Source organism: Xyrauchen texanus, chromosome 41 (assembly GCF_025860055.1).
Source record: "Xyrauchen texanus isolate HMW12.3.18 chromosome 41, RBS_HiC_50CHRs, whole genome shotgun sequence".
NCBI lineage: Eukaryota > Metazoa > Chordata > Actinopteri > Cypriniformes > Catostomidae > Xyrauchen > Xyrauchen texanus.
In genome coordinates this window covers 8983367-9002439 of record NC_068316.1, presented here as the reverse complement: position 1 = coordinate 9002439, position 19073 = coordinate 8983367, and the positions used below count along the sequence as shown (strand labels likewise).

Genomic DNA, 19073 nt, shown 5'->3' with positions numbered 1-19073 from the left:
TCCTGACCTGTATATATGCATGATTTAATGCACAACACTGCTGCCACAATGATTAGATAATTGCATGAATAAGTAGGTGTACAGGTGTTCCTAATAAAGTGCTCTATCCATAATAACACTGATGTAGCCATAAAATGTCCTGCTTGTCCATTTGAATAAACTCATTGTCATTAGCCTACATCACAGATAACCCTCACATGCACACATATTACAGCTAATCCTTATAAAAAATTTTTTAAAAATGCCACCTTTCTTGTTCTGATTTAACTATTGTTTTTTGCTTTACCTTTCTGTTTAGGAAAATCCCTACATGTGCAACAATGAGTGTGATGCAGCCACAGATGAGCTGGCTCACCCCCCTGAGCTCATGTTTGATTTTGAGGGTCGCAACCCCACCACCTTTTGGCAATCCACCTCCTGGAAGAAATACCCCAAACCTCTGGCAGTAAATTTAACCCTATCTTGGAACAAGACCATTGAGCTAACCGACGACATCGTCATCACCTTTGAGTCAGGCCGACCTGAGCAGATGGTTCTGGAGAAGTCTCTGGACTATGGACGTACCTGGCAACCTTACCAGTTCTACGCTACTGACTGCCTTGATGCTTTCACTATGGAGCCCAAGACAATGAGGGACATTACCCAACACACACTGTTGGACATTATCTGCACCGAGGAATATTCCAGAGGTTATGTGTGGAAGAATGACAAGACTGTACGCTTCGAAATCAAAGACCGTTTTGCACTATTTGCTGGGCCCAAGCTGCACAATATGGCCTCATTGTATGGACAATTAGACACCACCAAGAACCTAAGAGACTTTTTCACCATTACTGACCTGCGTATACGTCTTCTCAGACCTGCCACGGGTGCCACTATGGTGGATGAGAACAACCTTTCCAGATACTTCTACGCCATCTCTGACATTAAAGTACATGGCAGGTAAGCCATTATACTTCTTTCCATTTCCCATTTACAGCTGAAGTCAGATTTTGGCTGAGGATTCTTGCCCTGGGCTCTTTTTCTTTCCTTTTTCCTAACAAATCATATCTCATTCTGCAGTTCTGCGTATTGGGAGGCAGGGTAGATGCACTTCCCTTTATATTTTTAGGGGTATATTTTATGCATATGCTTGATTTATTTAAACAATTGACAGAACTGCAGTGTATCACACTTTTCTGTCTTACAGTTATTTTTGTAACACTAAATAAAAAATAAAAAAGGATTAACACATCTTGGAGAAAACAATTAATGGCAGTGAAAATGTGTAGCCAGAGCTCTTGAACTAGCAAACTCAACATTGTAAACTACCATCTTCATAACTCATCACAATGTGTGTTTTAATGTCAGAATGAAAACCTTTTTGAACCCAAATTTTCTGCAGCTTTAAAATAAAAATCCATCCTAATTTGATGCCCTGTGATCAATCTCAAATCTGTGAAATTCACTGTTCTGACCCTGTCTATAAACAGGAGTTCATTTCTAGTTAAACAAATCTGCAACATCTCACCTCTTACCTTTTACATGCTCATCTTTTCTGGTCTTAACAGAGATATGAGATGAAGTTCACCATCTGTCCATCTCATTAGTGTCTGAGGTAAAAAAAAAAAAAAAAGCGAATTCATTCAAAGAAATTATTAATTGTTAAGCATCTAATGAAGGCGAAAAGTTCGACAAACAAGCACGATGCTATGTTACCCCCACAAATTATGTTCACATGCAAATAAGCTTTGCGGAAAATTGTCCATTGTTACCAAAGGCTTACCGGAGGTTCAGAACTACCGGTGAGGAACTGCAAACTTCTGGCAAACATTTGCGGCGAATCACTAAACAAGCAGCAAATTTGCGGTGAGTTTAGTTTTTGTAAGGGTGAGAATCTTCACATTGGTGTTATAGAGGAATTATAAAACCACAATTTTTTGTTTTTATAAACTTAATCCAATATTTTAGATCTAAGGGCACTTTCAAAGTACAGTAGAGCTTTTAGTGCAGATCTGAGTCTGTTGAAGTGGTGGTCTGGGATATGCTCATGTGGACTCCAGAACTGTTCACAACTGGTTAGAACATAATCCAGTATACCTTGCAGAAGTGAACAGTATAATTTGTTTAATTTGCAGATTATATTAGACCTCTTATGCATTTTGTATTCCTCCTTGTATAAACAGAAATTGCCTTTTAGCTGCTTTTATTCTTTGCATCTCTTGCAATACATCCATGGCAGACAGACAAAAGTGCCATTTTGTGTGTGTTATGGTTTGGTAGTAAAACCAAAGGGACAAACTCATGAATAAAACAATGAGCAATCGAACAACATGTCAAAAAAGTCTAAAAGGGGAATTTGAATCCAGTTTATCTACAGAAAATAGGGAGAGAAAGACAAATCTGAGGCAGTGTGTGTGTGTGTGTGTGTGAGCGTGTATTTATCACTTTGTGGGGACCAAATGTCCCCATAAGGATAGTAAAACCCGAAATTTTTGACCTTGTGGGGACATTTTGTCGGTCCCCATGAGGAAAACAGCTTATAAATCATACTAAATTATGTTTTTTGAAAATGTAAAAATGCAGAAAGTTTTCTGTGAGGGTTAGGTTTAGGGGTAGGGTTAGGTTTAGGGGATAGAATATAAAGTTTGTACAGTATAAAAACCATTATGTCTATGGAAAGTCCCCATAAAACATGGAAACACAACATGTGTGTGTGTGAGTGTGTGTGTGTTGCTCTTACTGGGTGTAGCTTTTGTGTTGAGAGAATGACATATCTGATGATGACGGCTTATCACAGTAGGTTGTAAATTTTAAAACTCCCTCAAGGCTGTGTTCTCATTAATAGGACATGCCGATGATTGGAGAGTGTCATCTCTGACGGATATTTATGAGAGCAGTGACTTGGCGTCTTGTTTCTAAAAAGGTAATCCAGAGTTCAGATGTGGGTTTTTCTCTGAGCCTCCCTGTCATGGAGAATCATCTCCCTCCACATCATCACAGGAAGTGTACGCTTCTGCACCCCCTGAAATGTGTTTCTGCCTGATGGTGCATGAGCCACTAGACTCTGGCAGGAGGCAGATGACCCCAAGCACAGGACTTTCTGATCTCGGAAGAGATTAGTTCTATATTGGTATGAAACAAAGGAGCCGAGATGCAGTGCTAGAGCTAAGAAGGTCATCCAAATGAAAAAAAAATAAATAAAAAAATGAGCGGAGAACATACACCTTGACCTGCGTTGCATGCTTAAAGTTTGTTGTGTGGAAATGCTATAGACTATTAATAGTCATTCCATTATATTGAACCTTTTCATGAGTACAGTCTAAATTCTTCTGCAGTGCCCCCTGGAGTGAGTTATTTTTGCAGGTGACACTGTACATGAGGGGGGCAGAGTGTAAATGAGTATTTTTTTTTTTTTTATAATTGACATTTTTGATTTCTTGTCATAAAAAAATACTGTATATAATATAGTATACTTATGAACAAATTGATTACATCTGCTGTATTGTTTTGTTTTATTTTTTTAGCGTTAAAAAACGAATGAACAAATGATATCAGCAGTCTGGTTTGCCTATGCAGTGTGTGTGTGTGTGTGTGTGTGTGTGTGTGTGTACATGTTTAAGCTACACTGTGGGGACCAAATGGATAGTAAAACCTGAGATCACCTACATTGTGGGGCCCAGCCAGGGAAATGGATTATTAAGCATACTAAACAATGGGGTTTTTTTTATGTAAAAATGCAAAAAGGTTTCTGTGAGGGTTAGGTTTAGGGGTAGGGTTAAGGAATATAAATTATTGTCAGATCTGTATAAAATCCATAAAATGCATGGTCATCTATGAAGCTATAAAAACAAGTTTGTGTGTGTGTTTGTTGCCTGAAAACCACATCTGCACCTAAGCAAACGTGACTGTGTGCATGGGAAGATAGTATTTAGATATTGCGGGTGTGCATATACAAGCTGTGAACTGTTATCATGGTACTTTGGTGACAATTTGGCTGTTTGATACATAAAATGAACATATTATGTGCTTGAAAAACTCTTTGAGTAGCTGTTTGTTTGACGAATTATAACCGCTACTAATATAAACTAATGGCTGCATGCAGCATTTGAGCTAATATAACAAACAGACGCTTGACCAGTGCAGCCTGGGTGAATCTCACTACTCTGCGGGGCCCAGTTATTAACAATCACATACAGTACGTGTGACAGTACGTATGAAAGGGTTGATTATGAATTTAAAATAAGACAAAAGCATTAGAAAAGTGGATCGATATCTGACATTGTGGATAAAAAATTGAGCAATGGCATATTGATTGTGTGGGTTGAAACTGTTGAAATAGAAAAATGGGCTTGTGCCTTTTTTATCTCAAGTGGCTCAGTAGTGTGGAAAAGTCCTCATGGTGCCAATCTGAATCACATCATATTATATAATTGTCTATCTGTTTCTCTCCCTTTCTCTCCCTCTCAGTCTGAAAACTTCACACAGCACACAACATTTATTTCTCTCTCGTTCTTGTCTTTCTTTTTCATTCTTTCTCTCCATCCCTCATTCCCCCCTCCATCTGTGTTTGATCAATATAGTGTAATTAAAGGAGGGATGAAGCAGGCTCCTTGAGGAACAGCGTGAGTCTGACTCTGTCTCCTCTGACACACTGCTGGCCCTCACTCATTCTGATGCATGATGTAAAGAGTATGCATAATTCAAAGAGTGTAAATATTTGATTGAACAGCCATGTGTGATAGACAATCTTAATTAATTAATCATATCTGTCATGCTGATTTTTAGATGATTGATGATTCTTTGTCTACTAGATGATAAACAATATAGGACATAAATCTAACAGATCAGCATTAACTTATTTGTTACAGTAAATTAATTATAGGCCTACACTGCAAAATAAATTAATTAGTATTTAAGAATATCTAATTATTCTTTAACCCTCTGGGGTCTGAGGGTGTTTGGGCCCTGGAGAAGTTTTGACATACCTTGACATTTGTGCTTTTTTCAGTTGCTTAAAAACACATTAATGGCTTAAGTCTGATAACACTGTATTCAGCACAAACTGGGCTACAATAATATGTGAGCAACATGTGTGTACATGTTTGTAATTTTGAGAAAATAATGTTTATGCATGCTTTTTGAAAAAAACAAACTTTTAAAGTAATTACAGTAAAAACAGTGATATTTTGAAATATTTTTACAAATTAAAAGAACAGTTTTCTATTTAAATATATTGTAAAAATGCTATTTGTGATCAAAGCTGAATTTTCAGCATCATTACTGCAGTCTTCAGTATCACATGATCCTTCAGAAATCAAAATAATATGCTGATTTTCTAATATGGGCATATTTAAAGTGCGTTTTACTCATTTAACTTGAACACATATTTGCAAGTACAAACATGGTTGATGATAACGAGGCAGCATAAACACTAGTTAAAATATAATCTAAACATTCATATTATTTTTATATCATATTGATATCATACAGCATACAATTTAAATACCTGCTTTAGCCGAAACAGCATTTAAATGTAACTAAAACTTGCTTATTAGGAGTTATATTTCAAATTTCAATACTCTGAATCCTGGCTGGCAAGTCTGGAAACATTCCCACTAGTAACATATGTACATGTTTATATAAAATAGCATGTCAACTAATTAAAACTAAATGACTTACTCGTCCGAAATTGTATCTTCGGCTGGATAAAATCTCTCTTCAAAATACAAACGTTCAACGGAGTTCCACTCTTCTTCTGAGGAAAATTGTAACTCTTTGTCACTATCCAGGAGTTTTCTCACTTGTGTATCGTGCTGTCTTCCAAACGTGCAGATAAGTGAATGAACTTTATGTTTTCAAGGCACAGTTGGGGGCGTTTACCATTTGATTTGATCATCTCAGCACATTACCGTATGAATAGCGCCCTCTGCCCGTGGGTGTGATCACATTAGAGATAATTAGCTGAGCCAGGAGAATATGTACAGTGCTTTGTTTCATATACACTCACCTAAAGGATTATTAGGAACACCTGTTCAATTTCTCATTAATGCAATTATCTAATCAACCAATCACATGGCAGTTGCTTCAATGCATTTAGGGGTGTGGTCCTGGTCAAGACAATCTCCTGAACTCCAAACTGAATGTCAGAATGGGAAAGAAAGGTGATTTAAGCAATTTTGAGCGTGGCATGGTTGTTGGTGCCAGACGGGCCGGTCTGAGTATTTCACAATCTGCTCAGTTACTGGGATGTTCACGCACAACCATTTCTAGGGTTTACAAAGAATGGTGTGAAAAGGGAAAAACATCCAGTATCGCGGCAGTCCTGTGGGCTGAAAATGCCATGTTGATGCTAGAGGTCAGAGGAGAATGGGCCGACTGATTCAAGCTGATAGAAGAGCAACTTTGCCTGAAATAATCACTCGTTACAACCGAGGTATGCAGCAAAGCATTTGTGAAGCCACAACACGCACAACCTTGAGGCGGATGGGCTACAACAGCAGAAGACCCCACCGGGTACCACTCATCTCCACTACAAATAGGAAAAAGAGGCTACAATTTGCAAGAGCTCACCAAAATTGGACAGTTGAAGACTGGAAAAATGTTGCCTGGTCTGATGAGTCTCGATTTCTGTTGAGACATTCAGGTGGTAGAGTCAGAATTTGGCGTAAACAGAATGAGAACATGGATCCATCATGCCTTGTTACCACTGTGCAGGCTGGTGGTGGTGGTGTAATGGTGTGGGGGATGTTTTCTTGGCACACTTTAGGCCCCTTAGTGCCAATTGGTCATCGTTTAAATGCCACGGCCTACCTGAGCATTGTTTCTGACCATGTCCATCCCTTTATGGCCACCATGTAGCCATCCTCTGTTGGCTACTTCCAGCAGGATAATGCACCATGTCACAAAGCTCGAATCATTTCAAATTGGTTTCTTGAACATGACAATGAGTTCACTGTACTAAAATGGCCCCCACAGTCACAAGATCTCAACCCAATAGAGCATCTTTGGGATGTGGTGGAGCAGAGCTTAGTGCCCTGGATGTGCATCCCACAAATCTCCATCAACTGCAAGATGCTATCCTAGCAATATGGGCCAACATTTCTAAAGAATGCTTTCAGCACCTTGTTGAATCAATGCCACGTAGAATTAAGGCAGTTCTGAAGGCGAAAGGGGGTCAAACACAGTATTAGTATGGCGTTCCTAATAATCCTTTAGGTGAGTGTAGATTACATTGCAGGAGAATATTTGTTTTAAATTTGAATTGTTTTATTTAAAAGTACACATTTTAAACTTCTTTAGACATATGTTTCATGTTTGTGTGATAAGTATCCACGGAGTTTCAGTTCATTTTAGTGACGTGTTTCTGAAATATGCTCGTGAACACAGAGACTGCTGACAGCTCACCCTTTTGATTTTCTTTATTTTACAAAAGCACAAGGTTTTTTTGTTAATGAGAGTGTACACAAATAAAAGTAGACCCTTTATAGTCTCTAATGATGCCTTACACTTATCTGTATGCCCCAAAATGACAGAGAATTTTATGTTGTTTCCGCCTTAATGACGAAAAAATCCAGCAGGACGCACCGGCGCGTCCGTCGACCCCAGAGGGTTAAACAAGATATATTTACTAGCAAAATGGCATAAGATATTATGTCTTAGTTTTAGGGAAATCTGACAAGATGTAGTAATCTTTATGCTTAAAACAAGAAGAAAAAAAAAATCCTATAAAAATAAAGCCATTTCCTTTTGAAATAGTAATTTTTTCTTACCCTATTACAAATAGTTATTTTTTAAAGCATAAACCTCACAAAATTTTGTTTGATTTCTGTGAAAATAAGAATATCTGTAACCTTATGCCATTTTTCTTGTCTAATACTAATTAAGAAAAATATTTTTTTGCAGTGTACAGATAGGGGGTCAAAGCCGTGAGTATCTTTAATGGAGTGACTAATTGCACAAGGTGATAATAGCACCTGCCACACAGCATGGCTGTTTGGACTCCAATAGTCGAAGCATCACCTTGTGTAGCTGAAATGGTGTTGTGGGAAATGTTGGAATAACTTTTTTTTTTCTGTGTGGATGACCTGGGTTCTAAAGCTGGAATGCCCACTCTCATTCAGAATTTTTCTTCTGAGCCGAGCGGTTGTGTATCCCACTGCTGTTCCATTCACCTCTAAAAGAAGCATATGCTGTTGGTTATATTGCGCATTCCACCGACTTTCTCTCCTTCTGCATAATTAGTGCAGATTACACCCCTGGGCACTTCTACAGCGCTACTAAAAGAGTATATATTTTCATCTTCGGGTCTGCCTGCCCAGTCTGAGGCTGATACAGAGCTGACCGTTATGTTTTCCCAGGCCGCCGCGAGTTTCGTGTTGGACTGGAACCCTCCGTCCTCGCTTGAGCCCTCGCGGCTAGATGATTAGTTCCTGGCCTGCTCCCCCTGCCACGAGGCCCCACCCCCAGGTACATCAGATGCAATTGTCCCCTTAGTGCCACTCGTCTGGAGCTTGGACGAGTGGCTAGCGCTTTCCAACCCGTCGCAGTGGCAGGCCAGGACAATCTGACTTGTCTAAGTGATTAAATTTGCCTGGCGCCCACCCCGGTGTCCACTTCACCTCGGTGCAGGGTGAAAATGCTGCCACTGCGTCTCGTTCCCTCCATCAGGGAACGGAGGTTACTATAGTAACCAAGACGTTTTTATTAAATTAACCATGGTGTTCCTAAAGTTATATAGTGTTAATGTACAGTATTAACCACCTTTAATGTTGTGGTTACTATGATTTTACTACAGAATAGAGTACCATGGTGATACTATGGTAACTGAAGGAAAACCATGGTTAATTTTTATAAGAGAAAGTAAGGTTTAGGGGTAGGGTTTGGTATAGGGTGTCTGTGGGATTCTAAATAAACACAATAAACACACTGCAGTGATCCCCCTATACCGTTTGTTAGTATTTAATTAGGAATGTAAATAGCATCTAACACTAGAAGAAGATGCTTTTTGTTGCTATTTACACTAAGATTAAAGTCTGTTTAGTCTTTTTTTCTATTGAATGTAACAGGGTCACTGCACATGGACCTAATCACAAATAATAACCCATTTATAAGTTATGTTTGAATATATTGGCCTTTGCCATTGTATAGATTGTGAAAGTTAAGACATGACAGGGTATTATGGGAGAACAGGTTTAGGTCACCTGGACGGGAACCCTGTCTCAATATGTTTAGAGCACATCTGCTAACTGGTAGGCCACAGCTCCTACGAGACAATTCTTTTTCAGAATTAGTTAAATGAAGAACTATCTTTGGATAAAACCTTTACCTTATTTCCATCATTTCAAAGACCGTTTCCTTACATTATATTCAGAAAATACACAATCATTTTAAGAATACTAACCAATTTTTAAAAGATGAAGTAGTCATATTAAAACACATTTATCTCCTTATCAAATGCTTTTCTGTTATCCGTGCAGCACAGTTGCATTTTTAGTTAGGCCCGGATACAGTTGTCTCCTTCCAGGATCGATGATATGGTGATTGATCGTTTAATTGCGGTCCTCCTTGTCTGCTTGTACAGGCAGTCTTGCGCTGAGAAGTCAATGTGTTTTTCTCTTTTTCTTTTTTCCGGCCTGCTTGGCCTGTGCTGAGGCCAGGAACCGTAGACAGATAATCTATTTGTTCTAATTTCAAGATTCACCCCACACCCATCCCTCCCCTTCCTGAATAAGTCATTCTGCTCTGTATCTTCTTCTTGCCATCTCATGTGCTGTGCTCGGCACTTCAGCTCTTCCACATCAGCACATTTCATTGGTCCGGTCATCTGATGTTTCAGCAGTCTTCTGTTCTACATGCTCTTTCACCACAAAATTTAATCTAATCGTGTTATAACCTTCCGGCCTCAGATGATTGCAATCCAATTTGCATTTATGTGATATGATTTCAAGCATTTGATTGTATGGTATTATAACAAAGAAGGAATCATTCCAGTGCATGTTTTCAGGAGTTGATATGGACACCGATTTCTGTGTATTCTATTTGACCTCTCCATACCATTGACAATCTGCAGGATGCAGCTCATCTGAGATGGTGTGTGTGTGTGTGTGTGTGTGTGTGTGTGTGTGTGTGTGTGTGTGTGTGCGTGTGTGTGTGTGTGTGTGTGTGTGTGTGTGTGTGTATGTGTGTGTGAAGTGCTGATGAGGGGCAGTGGTCTGGCAGAACACAGGCCCAACTCCAGGTTAGCATTTGGGCAGATGTGGACACAGATAAGCAGACGCAGAGAACAGATCAACTAAATGTGCTCATCAATCATTGAGAGAGAAGCGTTTCTCCCAGGAGTTGCAGGAATTAACACTTTACCTGCATTCAGTTTAATTCAAAAGTCTTTTGGGGAGGCAAATCAGCTAATGTATACTTCGGAATGAGTGGGACATGAAGAAAGCAAACGTGTTATTGGGGTGAAATGAAAGAGACAACTCCTAATTTTGCTGGTGGATTCTGGGATGGCAAGAACATGAGCTGGCAATTTTCTCGATTTGGATCAAGACATCGTGCAGTAACAATAGCTATGTTTCTGTTTGGTCAAGCATGTATTTTTACACATTACATTGTTTTCTTAGCTAAGCTGACTCCTGGAAACTGCATTTATTACTAACATGATGACTGGATGATGAACGAGGTGCCAGAAACAATTGGGTGTGTAATTACACTTCATCATTTGGATCTCTGTGCTCTGATTCTGTTTCTCAAAGTAGAAACGCACACACACACACACACACACACACACACACACACACACACACACACACATTTACTATACTAAGGGTTTTCATTTAAGTGTTATAGCTTATTGTTGCTAGGAATATTTTTCTGAATAAGCTTTTACATTTTCCTAATGATAAATTATATAATATACATAAGTTTATGTTTAGGTAAATTTTGAGTCAGAAATTGTTTATTTGACTAATTTAAATAGTTTCTATTTTTCTCTTAAACATTAAATAGTGGTTGTTGTTGTTTTGTTTTTTAATTCAAGACAAGATGACAGATATATATGGTTTAGAAATGGTTTAAAATAAGCATAGATATGGTTATAGAATATGTTTATTCTTGTTAGATTTGTAAATAATGATGATGATGATGATGATGATATTAAGATAATAATACTGTTACGTCTGAATAATGAGGCTGACGAAGAGATGCGGATCCAAACGCAGTTAGAGTTTATTTGATAACAAAACACTAAATGAGCAAAAGAACAACCCACGATGGGGAAAAGAAACATAAACTAGATAAGGTAATCACGGAAGAGACAAACAGGGAACAAGGGAGCGACGCAAACATCAGGCAAACATCAACCGACGATCGACGAAGACTGAACAGAGACACAGGGTATAAATACACAGACAGGGAAAAAAGGGACCAATGAAAGAACAGAACTCAAACAAGATAACAATGTGATTAACAGAAACCAAAGGCAAATTAACAAGGGCAGGTGAAAACAATGAACAGAGGAAAACACGAACGCTAACAAAGAGACTATGGAATTACATAAGGGACTAAAGTGAAAACTAAGAAATGCAAAAGTGACAACAAATGATAAACAATAGGGCAACAGAGAAACAAGACAGGGTAATCGTTACATAGCCCCCCCTTTAAAGATCGGATTCCAGACGATCCTAAAAAACACACAACAAAAGACAAAAGTCCATAAGAACAACATGAGGGCACCAGGGGCAAACAGACAGTACAAGTGGGCACATAGGTAGACAGGCAGACCAGGGGGAACACTGGGCAGGCAGGAAATCTGGGGCAGACAGGCAGACCAGGGGGGCACGAGAACAAGGAGGCAGTCCAAGGGGCACAGAGGGCAGGCAGGAAGTCTGGGGGCCACGAGGGGAAATGAGACAGTCCACGGGGCGAAAGGGAGATGCGACAGTCCACGGGGGCACAAAGGGAGATGAGACAGTCCACGGGGCACAAGGGACAACCAGGCAGTCCATGGGGGCACAAAGGGACAGGTTTGGGAGGCCGGGGTGGTATCGACCGGGTGGGGACAGGTTTCAGTGGTCTGGGAGCTGGCCACAGGGCAAGGACAGGTTTGGGGGACCAGGGAGGAGGCCAATGGACAGGGACTGGGTCAGGAGGCCTGGGGGAAGGCCTCAGGACGGGAACAGGGTCAGGAGGCCTGGGTGGAGGCCACCGGACAGGGACTGGGTCAGGGGGCCTGGGAGGAGGCCACGGGACTGAGGCTGGCAGAGCCGTGTGAGGCGGAGCCATAGAAGACTTAGGAGGTGGAGCCAAAGGAGGCTTAGGCAGGGCCATGGCAGACTCAGGTGGTAAGGCCTTGGGCAGGTCAGGAGGCGGAACAGTGTTGGGCGGAGCCAAGGGAGGCGATGGTGTAGAAGGCTCAAAAGGCGGAGCCACTGGAGGTGGAGCCGAAGGTGGCGAGGGCGAAGAAAGCTCTGAAGAAGGAGCCAATGGAGGCTTCGGAGGCGGGGCCGGGAGAGGCTCGGGAGGCCCCGGAGGAGGAATTGAAGGAGGTTCAGGAGGCGGAGCCGAGGAGGCGGGGGCCGATGAAGGCTCTGAAGAAGGAGCCAATGGAGGCTTCGGAGGCGGAGCCGGGAGAGGCTCGGGAGGCTCAGGAGGTGGAGCTGAAAGAGGCTCAGGAGGCGGAGCCGAGGTAGGCGGCAACGTGGGAGGCTCTAGGAGCGGAGACCAGGAAGACTCTGGAGTCTCTGGGGGTAGAGATGTAGGAGGCTCTGAGGGTGGAGTCGCCAAAGGCTTGAGTGGCAGTACCGGAGGAGGCTCGGGAGGCGGAGCCATAGGAGGCTCTGAGGGCGGAGCCGTCGAAGGCTTGAGTGGCTCGAGCGGCGGAGCCGTAGGAGGCTCGGGAGGCGGTGCCATCGAAGGCTTGAGTGGCTCGAGAGACGAAGCCGGAGGAGTCTCGGGAGGCGGAGCCATAGGAGGCTCGGGAGGCTCTGAGGGCGGAGCCGTCGAAGGCTTGAGTGGCTCGAGAGGCGGAGCCGTAGGAGGCTCAAGAGGCTCTGGGGGCGGAGCCGTCAAAGGCTTGAGTGGATCGAGAGGCGGAGCAATCGGAGGCTCTGGAGGCGGAGCCGTAGGAGGCCCCGTAGGCGGAGCTGCAGGAGGCTCGAGAGGCTCTGGGGGCGGAGCCGTAGGAGGCTCAAGAGGCTCTGGGGGCGGAGCCGTAGGAGACTCGGGGGCGGAGCCCTGGAAGGCTCGAGAGGTTCAGGAGGCGGAGCCCTGGGAGGCTTGCGGGGCGGAGCCCTGGCAGGCTCGAGAGGCGGAGTTCTGGAAAGCTTGGGAGGCTTGAGAGAAGGAGTCCTGGAAGACTCGAGAGACTTGAGGGGCGGAGCCCTGGTAGGCTCAAGAGGGTTGAGAGGCGGAGCCCTGGAAGGCTCGAAAGGCTCGAGAGGCGGGGCTCTGGGAAGCTCGGAGGGCGGAGCTCTGGAAAGCTCAGGAGGCTTGAGAGGCGGAGCTCTGGAAAGCTCGGGAGGCGGAGCTCTGGAAAGCTCGGGAGGCGGAGCTCTGGAAAGCTCGGGAGGCGGAGCTCTGGAAAGCTCGGGAGGCGGAGCTCTGGAGAGCTCGGGAAACTCGGAAGGCGGAGCTCTGGAAAGCTCGGGAAACTCGGAAGGCGGAGCTCTGGAAAGCTCGGAAAACTCGGAAGGCGGAGCTCTGGAAAGCTCGGAAAACTCGGAAGGCGGAGCTCTGGAATGCTCGGGAAACTCGGATGGCTGAGCTCTGGAAAGCTCGGGAAACTCGGATGGCTGAGCTCTGGAAAGCTCGGGAAACTCGGATGGCTGAGCTCTGGAAAGCTCGGGAGGAGGAGCCCTAGAAGGCTCGAGAGGTGCTGGCTCTAAGATGGGCACGACCACTGGCGTTGGCTCTTGGACGGTCATGGCTACTGGCGTTGGCTCTTGGACAGTCATGGCTACTGGCGTTGGCTCTTGGACAGTCATGGCTACTGGCACTGGCTCAGGGACGGTCGAGGCTACAGGCGCTGGCTCAGGGACGGTCGAGGCTACAGGCGCTGGCTCAGGGACGGTCGAGGCTACAGGCGCTGGCTCAGGGACGGTCGAGGCTACAGGCGCTGGCTCAGGGACGGTCGAGGCTACAGGCGCTGGCTCAGGGACGGTCCGAGGCTACAGGCGCTGGCTCAGGGACGGTCGAGGCTACAGGCGCTGGCTCAGGGACGGTCGAGGCTACAGGCGCTGGCTCAGGGACGGTCGAGGCTACAGGCGCTGGCTCAGGGACGGTCGAGGCTACAGGCGCTGGCTCAGGGACGGTCGAGGCTACAGGCGCTGGCTCGGGGACGGTCGAGGGCTCAGGCTCGCTCACAGTGACATGCGTGGGCTTTAGCTCGCTCACCGTGACATATGTGGGCTCTGGCTCGCAGACCGGGGCTGGCGCGGGCCGGGAGGCGGAAGCCCGTCTTCTCTCCCTCCTCCAGGCAGACGCAGTGGGCCGCGCTGGCTCATGGAAGGCGACTGGCGTGGGGACGGGCTCGCTGACAGGTGGGGCTGGTGCGACAGGAAGCGCCAAGGACGATTGGGGAGTCACCACAGTGGGAGGAGAGGTGGAATCCTCCTCGGCGAAGACCACGGTGTAGGGTGAGCCGCAGACCAGTAAGGTCGCCTCCAGGAAGTCGTGGAGAGTCCAACCCAGCGCTGCCGGGCGCAAACGCCCCTGAGCTGAACCGTGTAAAGTGTCCCTGAAGAAGACCACCAGGGCTGAGTCCGAGAAGTCTGTGAACTTCGCCAGCGCGAGGAAGTCGCTGATGTGGTCTTCAACAGGGCGGCCCTCTTGTTTGAGGTTGAGCAACCGGCAGTTGGCCCGTATAACTGCTGGATCCATAGTGGTTCGATCGTTCTGTTACGTCTGAATAATGAGGCTGACGAAGAGATGCGGATCCAAACGCAGTTAGAGTTTATTTGATAACAAAACACTAAATGAGCAAAAGAACAACCCACGATGGGGAAAAGAAACATAAACTAGATAAGGTAATCACGGAAGAGACAAACAGGGAACAAGGGAGCGACGCAAACATCAGGCAAACATCAGGCAAACATCAGGCAAACATCAGGCAAACATCAGGCAAACATCAGGCAAACATCAGGCAAACATCAGGCAAACATCAGGCAAACATCAGGCAAACATCAGGCAAACATCAGGCAAACATCAGGCAAACATCAGGCAAACATCAGGCAAACATCAGGCAAACATCAACCGACGATCGACGAAGACTGAACAGAGACACAGGGTATAAATACACAGACAGGGAAAAAAGGGACCAATGAAAGAACAGAACTCAAACAAGATAACAATGTGATTAACAGAAACCAAAGGCAAATTAACAAGGGCAGGTGAAAACAATGAACAGAGGAAAACACGAACGCTAACAAAGAGACTATGGAATTACATAAGGGACTAAAGTGAAAACTAAGAAATGCAAAAGTGACAACAAATGGTAAACAAAAGGGCAACAGAGAAACAAGACAGGGTAATCGTTACAAATACATTCAATACAGCTCAAATAAAGATTGAAAAATAAAGTGCTGCATAGGTCAGAATATAAAAAATAAAAAAAAAGAAAGAATAAAAAATACTTGAAACTTATTTTTTAATATATTTTTTATTTTAATTTTTTGGGCAAATTGAGAGTTTTAAAAGCAGGAAAAAATGTTACTTCCTATGAGGTCTTCTTTTGTAATGGATTCTGTCATCTTTTTAAATTCATGTGGTTTTTGATTTTGTTATTTTCATGCTTTATTGTGTTCTTTTCTTGTATTTTAGTTCTTGTAAGTCATAGACATGATAGACTTGAGGATGAGCCATGATTTAACATGCAGTACTCATCAAGAAGGAGCATAGAACATATTCAATACATGACAATGAACAGAGCAAACAAGAGGGCTTAAAATATGCAGCGACTAAAGATTGAAAACTAACAAGACAAGAGACACATCAATGGGATAATAAAATACAGGACATCAATATGATCAATATAAAATCATCAACAAAACAACACATGAAATTATGTACCACAAACATGTAACATTCAAAAAAGCCATTACACATTAGTAAATACTGTCGCTTGACAAAAAGTATTTCATCAACATTCCGTAACTGTTTTACATAAGATATAATATATATAATAAATATGACCTCTCTCATCAACAAGGCATTTCCCTCCACAGAACTGTCCCTCACTGGATGTTTTTTATTTTTTGTACTATTCTAAATTCTAGAGACTGTTGTGTGTGAAAATGGACCGTGGCATGATTGTTGGTGCCAGATCGGCTGGTTTGAGTATTTCTGTAACTGCTGATCTTCTGGGATTTTCACACACAACCGTTTCTAGAATTCTCTCAGAATGATGCCAAAAACAAAAAACATTCAGTGACCAGCAGTTGTGTGAATGAAAATGCCTTGTTGATAAGAGAGGTCAGCAGAGAATGGCCTGACTGGTTTTAACTGACAAAGTCTACAGTAACTCTGTACAATTGTGGTGAGAAGAAAATAATCTCAGAATGCTATTCTGAAATGTGGGTTGGCGCTGTTTGGTGGCATGAGGGGGACCTACACAATATTATGCTGGTGGTTTTAATGTTGTGGCTGATCAGTATATATGTGTATATATATGTATATATTTAAACAATATCGCATGAGCAAGAGTGCGATATGGCCCTACCTCAGCACTGCTGTGATTCTGCCGCAGGTAGATAAACACAGCAGTGCTGATTTAGGGCCATACAACACGATTGTGAGTGTGATATTGCTTATATACATTAAGTAAATTTGAAGAAAATTTGAAAAACTAAGTACGGATAATAAAAAAAAAATGTCACTTCAGAAATAGTTTCACGGCTTGGGCTGTTTCGAACAAGTATTGGATAAACAAGGATGAATTAACGTGTGTGTGTAAGAGAGAGAGAGAGAGAGAAAGAGAGAGATGGAGCGTGTGCGATCATCTGTCACCACACCCAAGCAAAGATTTTGTCAGCTTTCTGAAGATCAGCTTTCTCAGCGGTAAAATAGCCATACAAGCGGGGGTATTCCTCACTATTTCGCAGTAGCTGGTGCACTAGAGTCATTCCCTATAGAAACCGTAATGTCCTCTGCCATTTTAAACAGTATGTATCCAATGTGGAAACTTTGGTAAGAGGTGAGCAGCTTGAGTTTATGTAATCAATCAGTCTGTTGTGCCTCTCGGCTGTGATGAGCCTTAATGTTGAAGTTGTTAGTTTTAAGTGGTTTAAAGCTATTTCCTAGCTTTAGTAGTAGTAATACAAGTGATCACGGAGCACTGTTCTATGTTAACAATGACTAATGGATTCACTTTACGTCATCAACTGGCTCTTATTACACACAAAATTTCTCTTTTGCCACCACCTGCTGGCTAACATATGTAATGTAAAAAATAATAGATGTAAAAATAGACACATAGCCTACAGTAGATCTTAACACATATGCACTTCTCTTACACTTTAGTTAAAGATACCGAACACAAGCGGAGTGATACACACAGTGAAGTGTCCGAGTGATGATGGTGTCAGACCATCAGTGCTCATGGAACGTCTCTCGTCCAATCAGATTTGATGACCGGAACTAACTGTTGAATATATATACTTTACTGTATATATCCTGTTTCATCGAGTCACAATTCCGGTAGAGTGAATGCTGGCGTGTTTGTCTGCCGCTGCTCTCCGGGTTCTTTTCATTGTTTTTAATTACTTTTCTTTTAGTGGCTTTTTGTATGAGCGACCTCAGAAAATCGAGTTTTCACATATTTTTTATGGACAATCTTCTGGAGTAGTGACTATACGTTTGTTTGAAATCTATGCTTTACCTCACATCTGATTGGATTACTTCAAAGAAATTAACATCACTGCACTCACCGACTGCTACGTGCAGTCTTATATAGGCTGCTTGATTCCTGGTCCATCATCGATGTACAGTGGGGCTAGCACATGGAGTTTATTTCAAGTCGTGTTGGATGCATTGAAGATGTTCTACCTTTTGTTGCACATCTTGGCCTACTGGAGTTTTACTGTTTGCCCTCTCCAGTTTCAGCAGATAGCTCACTGCTTGTATGCAAGTCCATCCAATCATCTTTCTTCTGATATGGTCAACCAAAAGTTTTGTTCAAAACTATTTATTCTGTTTTGAACCCAACTAAAAATGCTTTTCTGGATGCCACTCAAGAGAACTGTGAAACATTTTTACACTTCTTTACTCACAAAAGCAGATTAAAGGTGCGATTTCACCTTCACAATTTGATCAGCCACTAATACCTTCCCCGTCCAGCTCCCTGACTAACTTTCAACCAGTTACATCAGCACAGTTAGCAGATGTAGTCTCCAAAATGAAGTGTGCCAGTTACAAGCTGGATATTATTTCTCCACACCTTCTTAAATAAGTTTTCATGACTATCAGTTCCAGTATGACAGCTATAATTAACAGCTCATTAGCAAGTGGAGTTGTTCCAAGTAGTTTTAAACATGCAATTCTACATTTTTATTGCCACATCCAACTTTTTTGGATATGGCAATACACAACAATTACAGACCAATCTCCAAACTGCCTTTTGGTTCCAAGCTTTTGGAGAGAGTTGTTTATTCGCAGCTCTACTCCTATCTAAATACATTTAACATTTTAGATAAATTTCAGTCTAGTTTCAGACCCTTGCACAGCACTGAATCTGCATTGTTGAATGTCACTAATTATATTTTACTCTCCATGGATTCAGGTTCAACTGTTGTCTTAGTTTTATTAGATCTCGGTGCCGCGTTCGACACAATCGACCATAATATTCTCCTCAATCATCTAGAATGTATGGTTGGCATCCAGGGATTGACCCTCCAGTGGTTTTCCTCCTACTTAAAAGAAAGGACGTTCTCTGTGAATTTAGGTATTTTTTCTTCTACCTCAGCTCAAATACAGTGTGGTGTCCCTCAAGGGTCAATCTTAGGACCCTTGTTATTTTCACAGTATATGCTTCCTCTGAGCTCTTTTTTTTTTGAGAAGTGCAACATATCTTATCACTGTTATACTGACGATTCCCAATTTTA

The 19073-nt window shown here is 42.7% G+C and overlaps 1 protein-coding gene across 3 annotated transcripts in view; it reads left to right on the top strand.

Annotated features, from left to right (window-relative positions):
* The window catches only part of ntng1a (netrin g1a), a 174967-nt gene that overhangs the window by 88854 nt on the left and 67040 nt on the right, over positions 1–19073 (top strand). For all 3 annotated transcript variants that reach the window (XM_052114047.1, XM_052114048.1, XM_052114046.1), the window contains exon 3: positions 299–942. In XM_052114047.1, coding sequence (XP_051970007.1) covers positions 299–942 — 644 coding nt within the window. The remainder of the gene's footprint in view (positions 1–298; positions 943–19073) is intronic.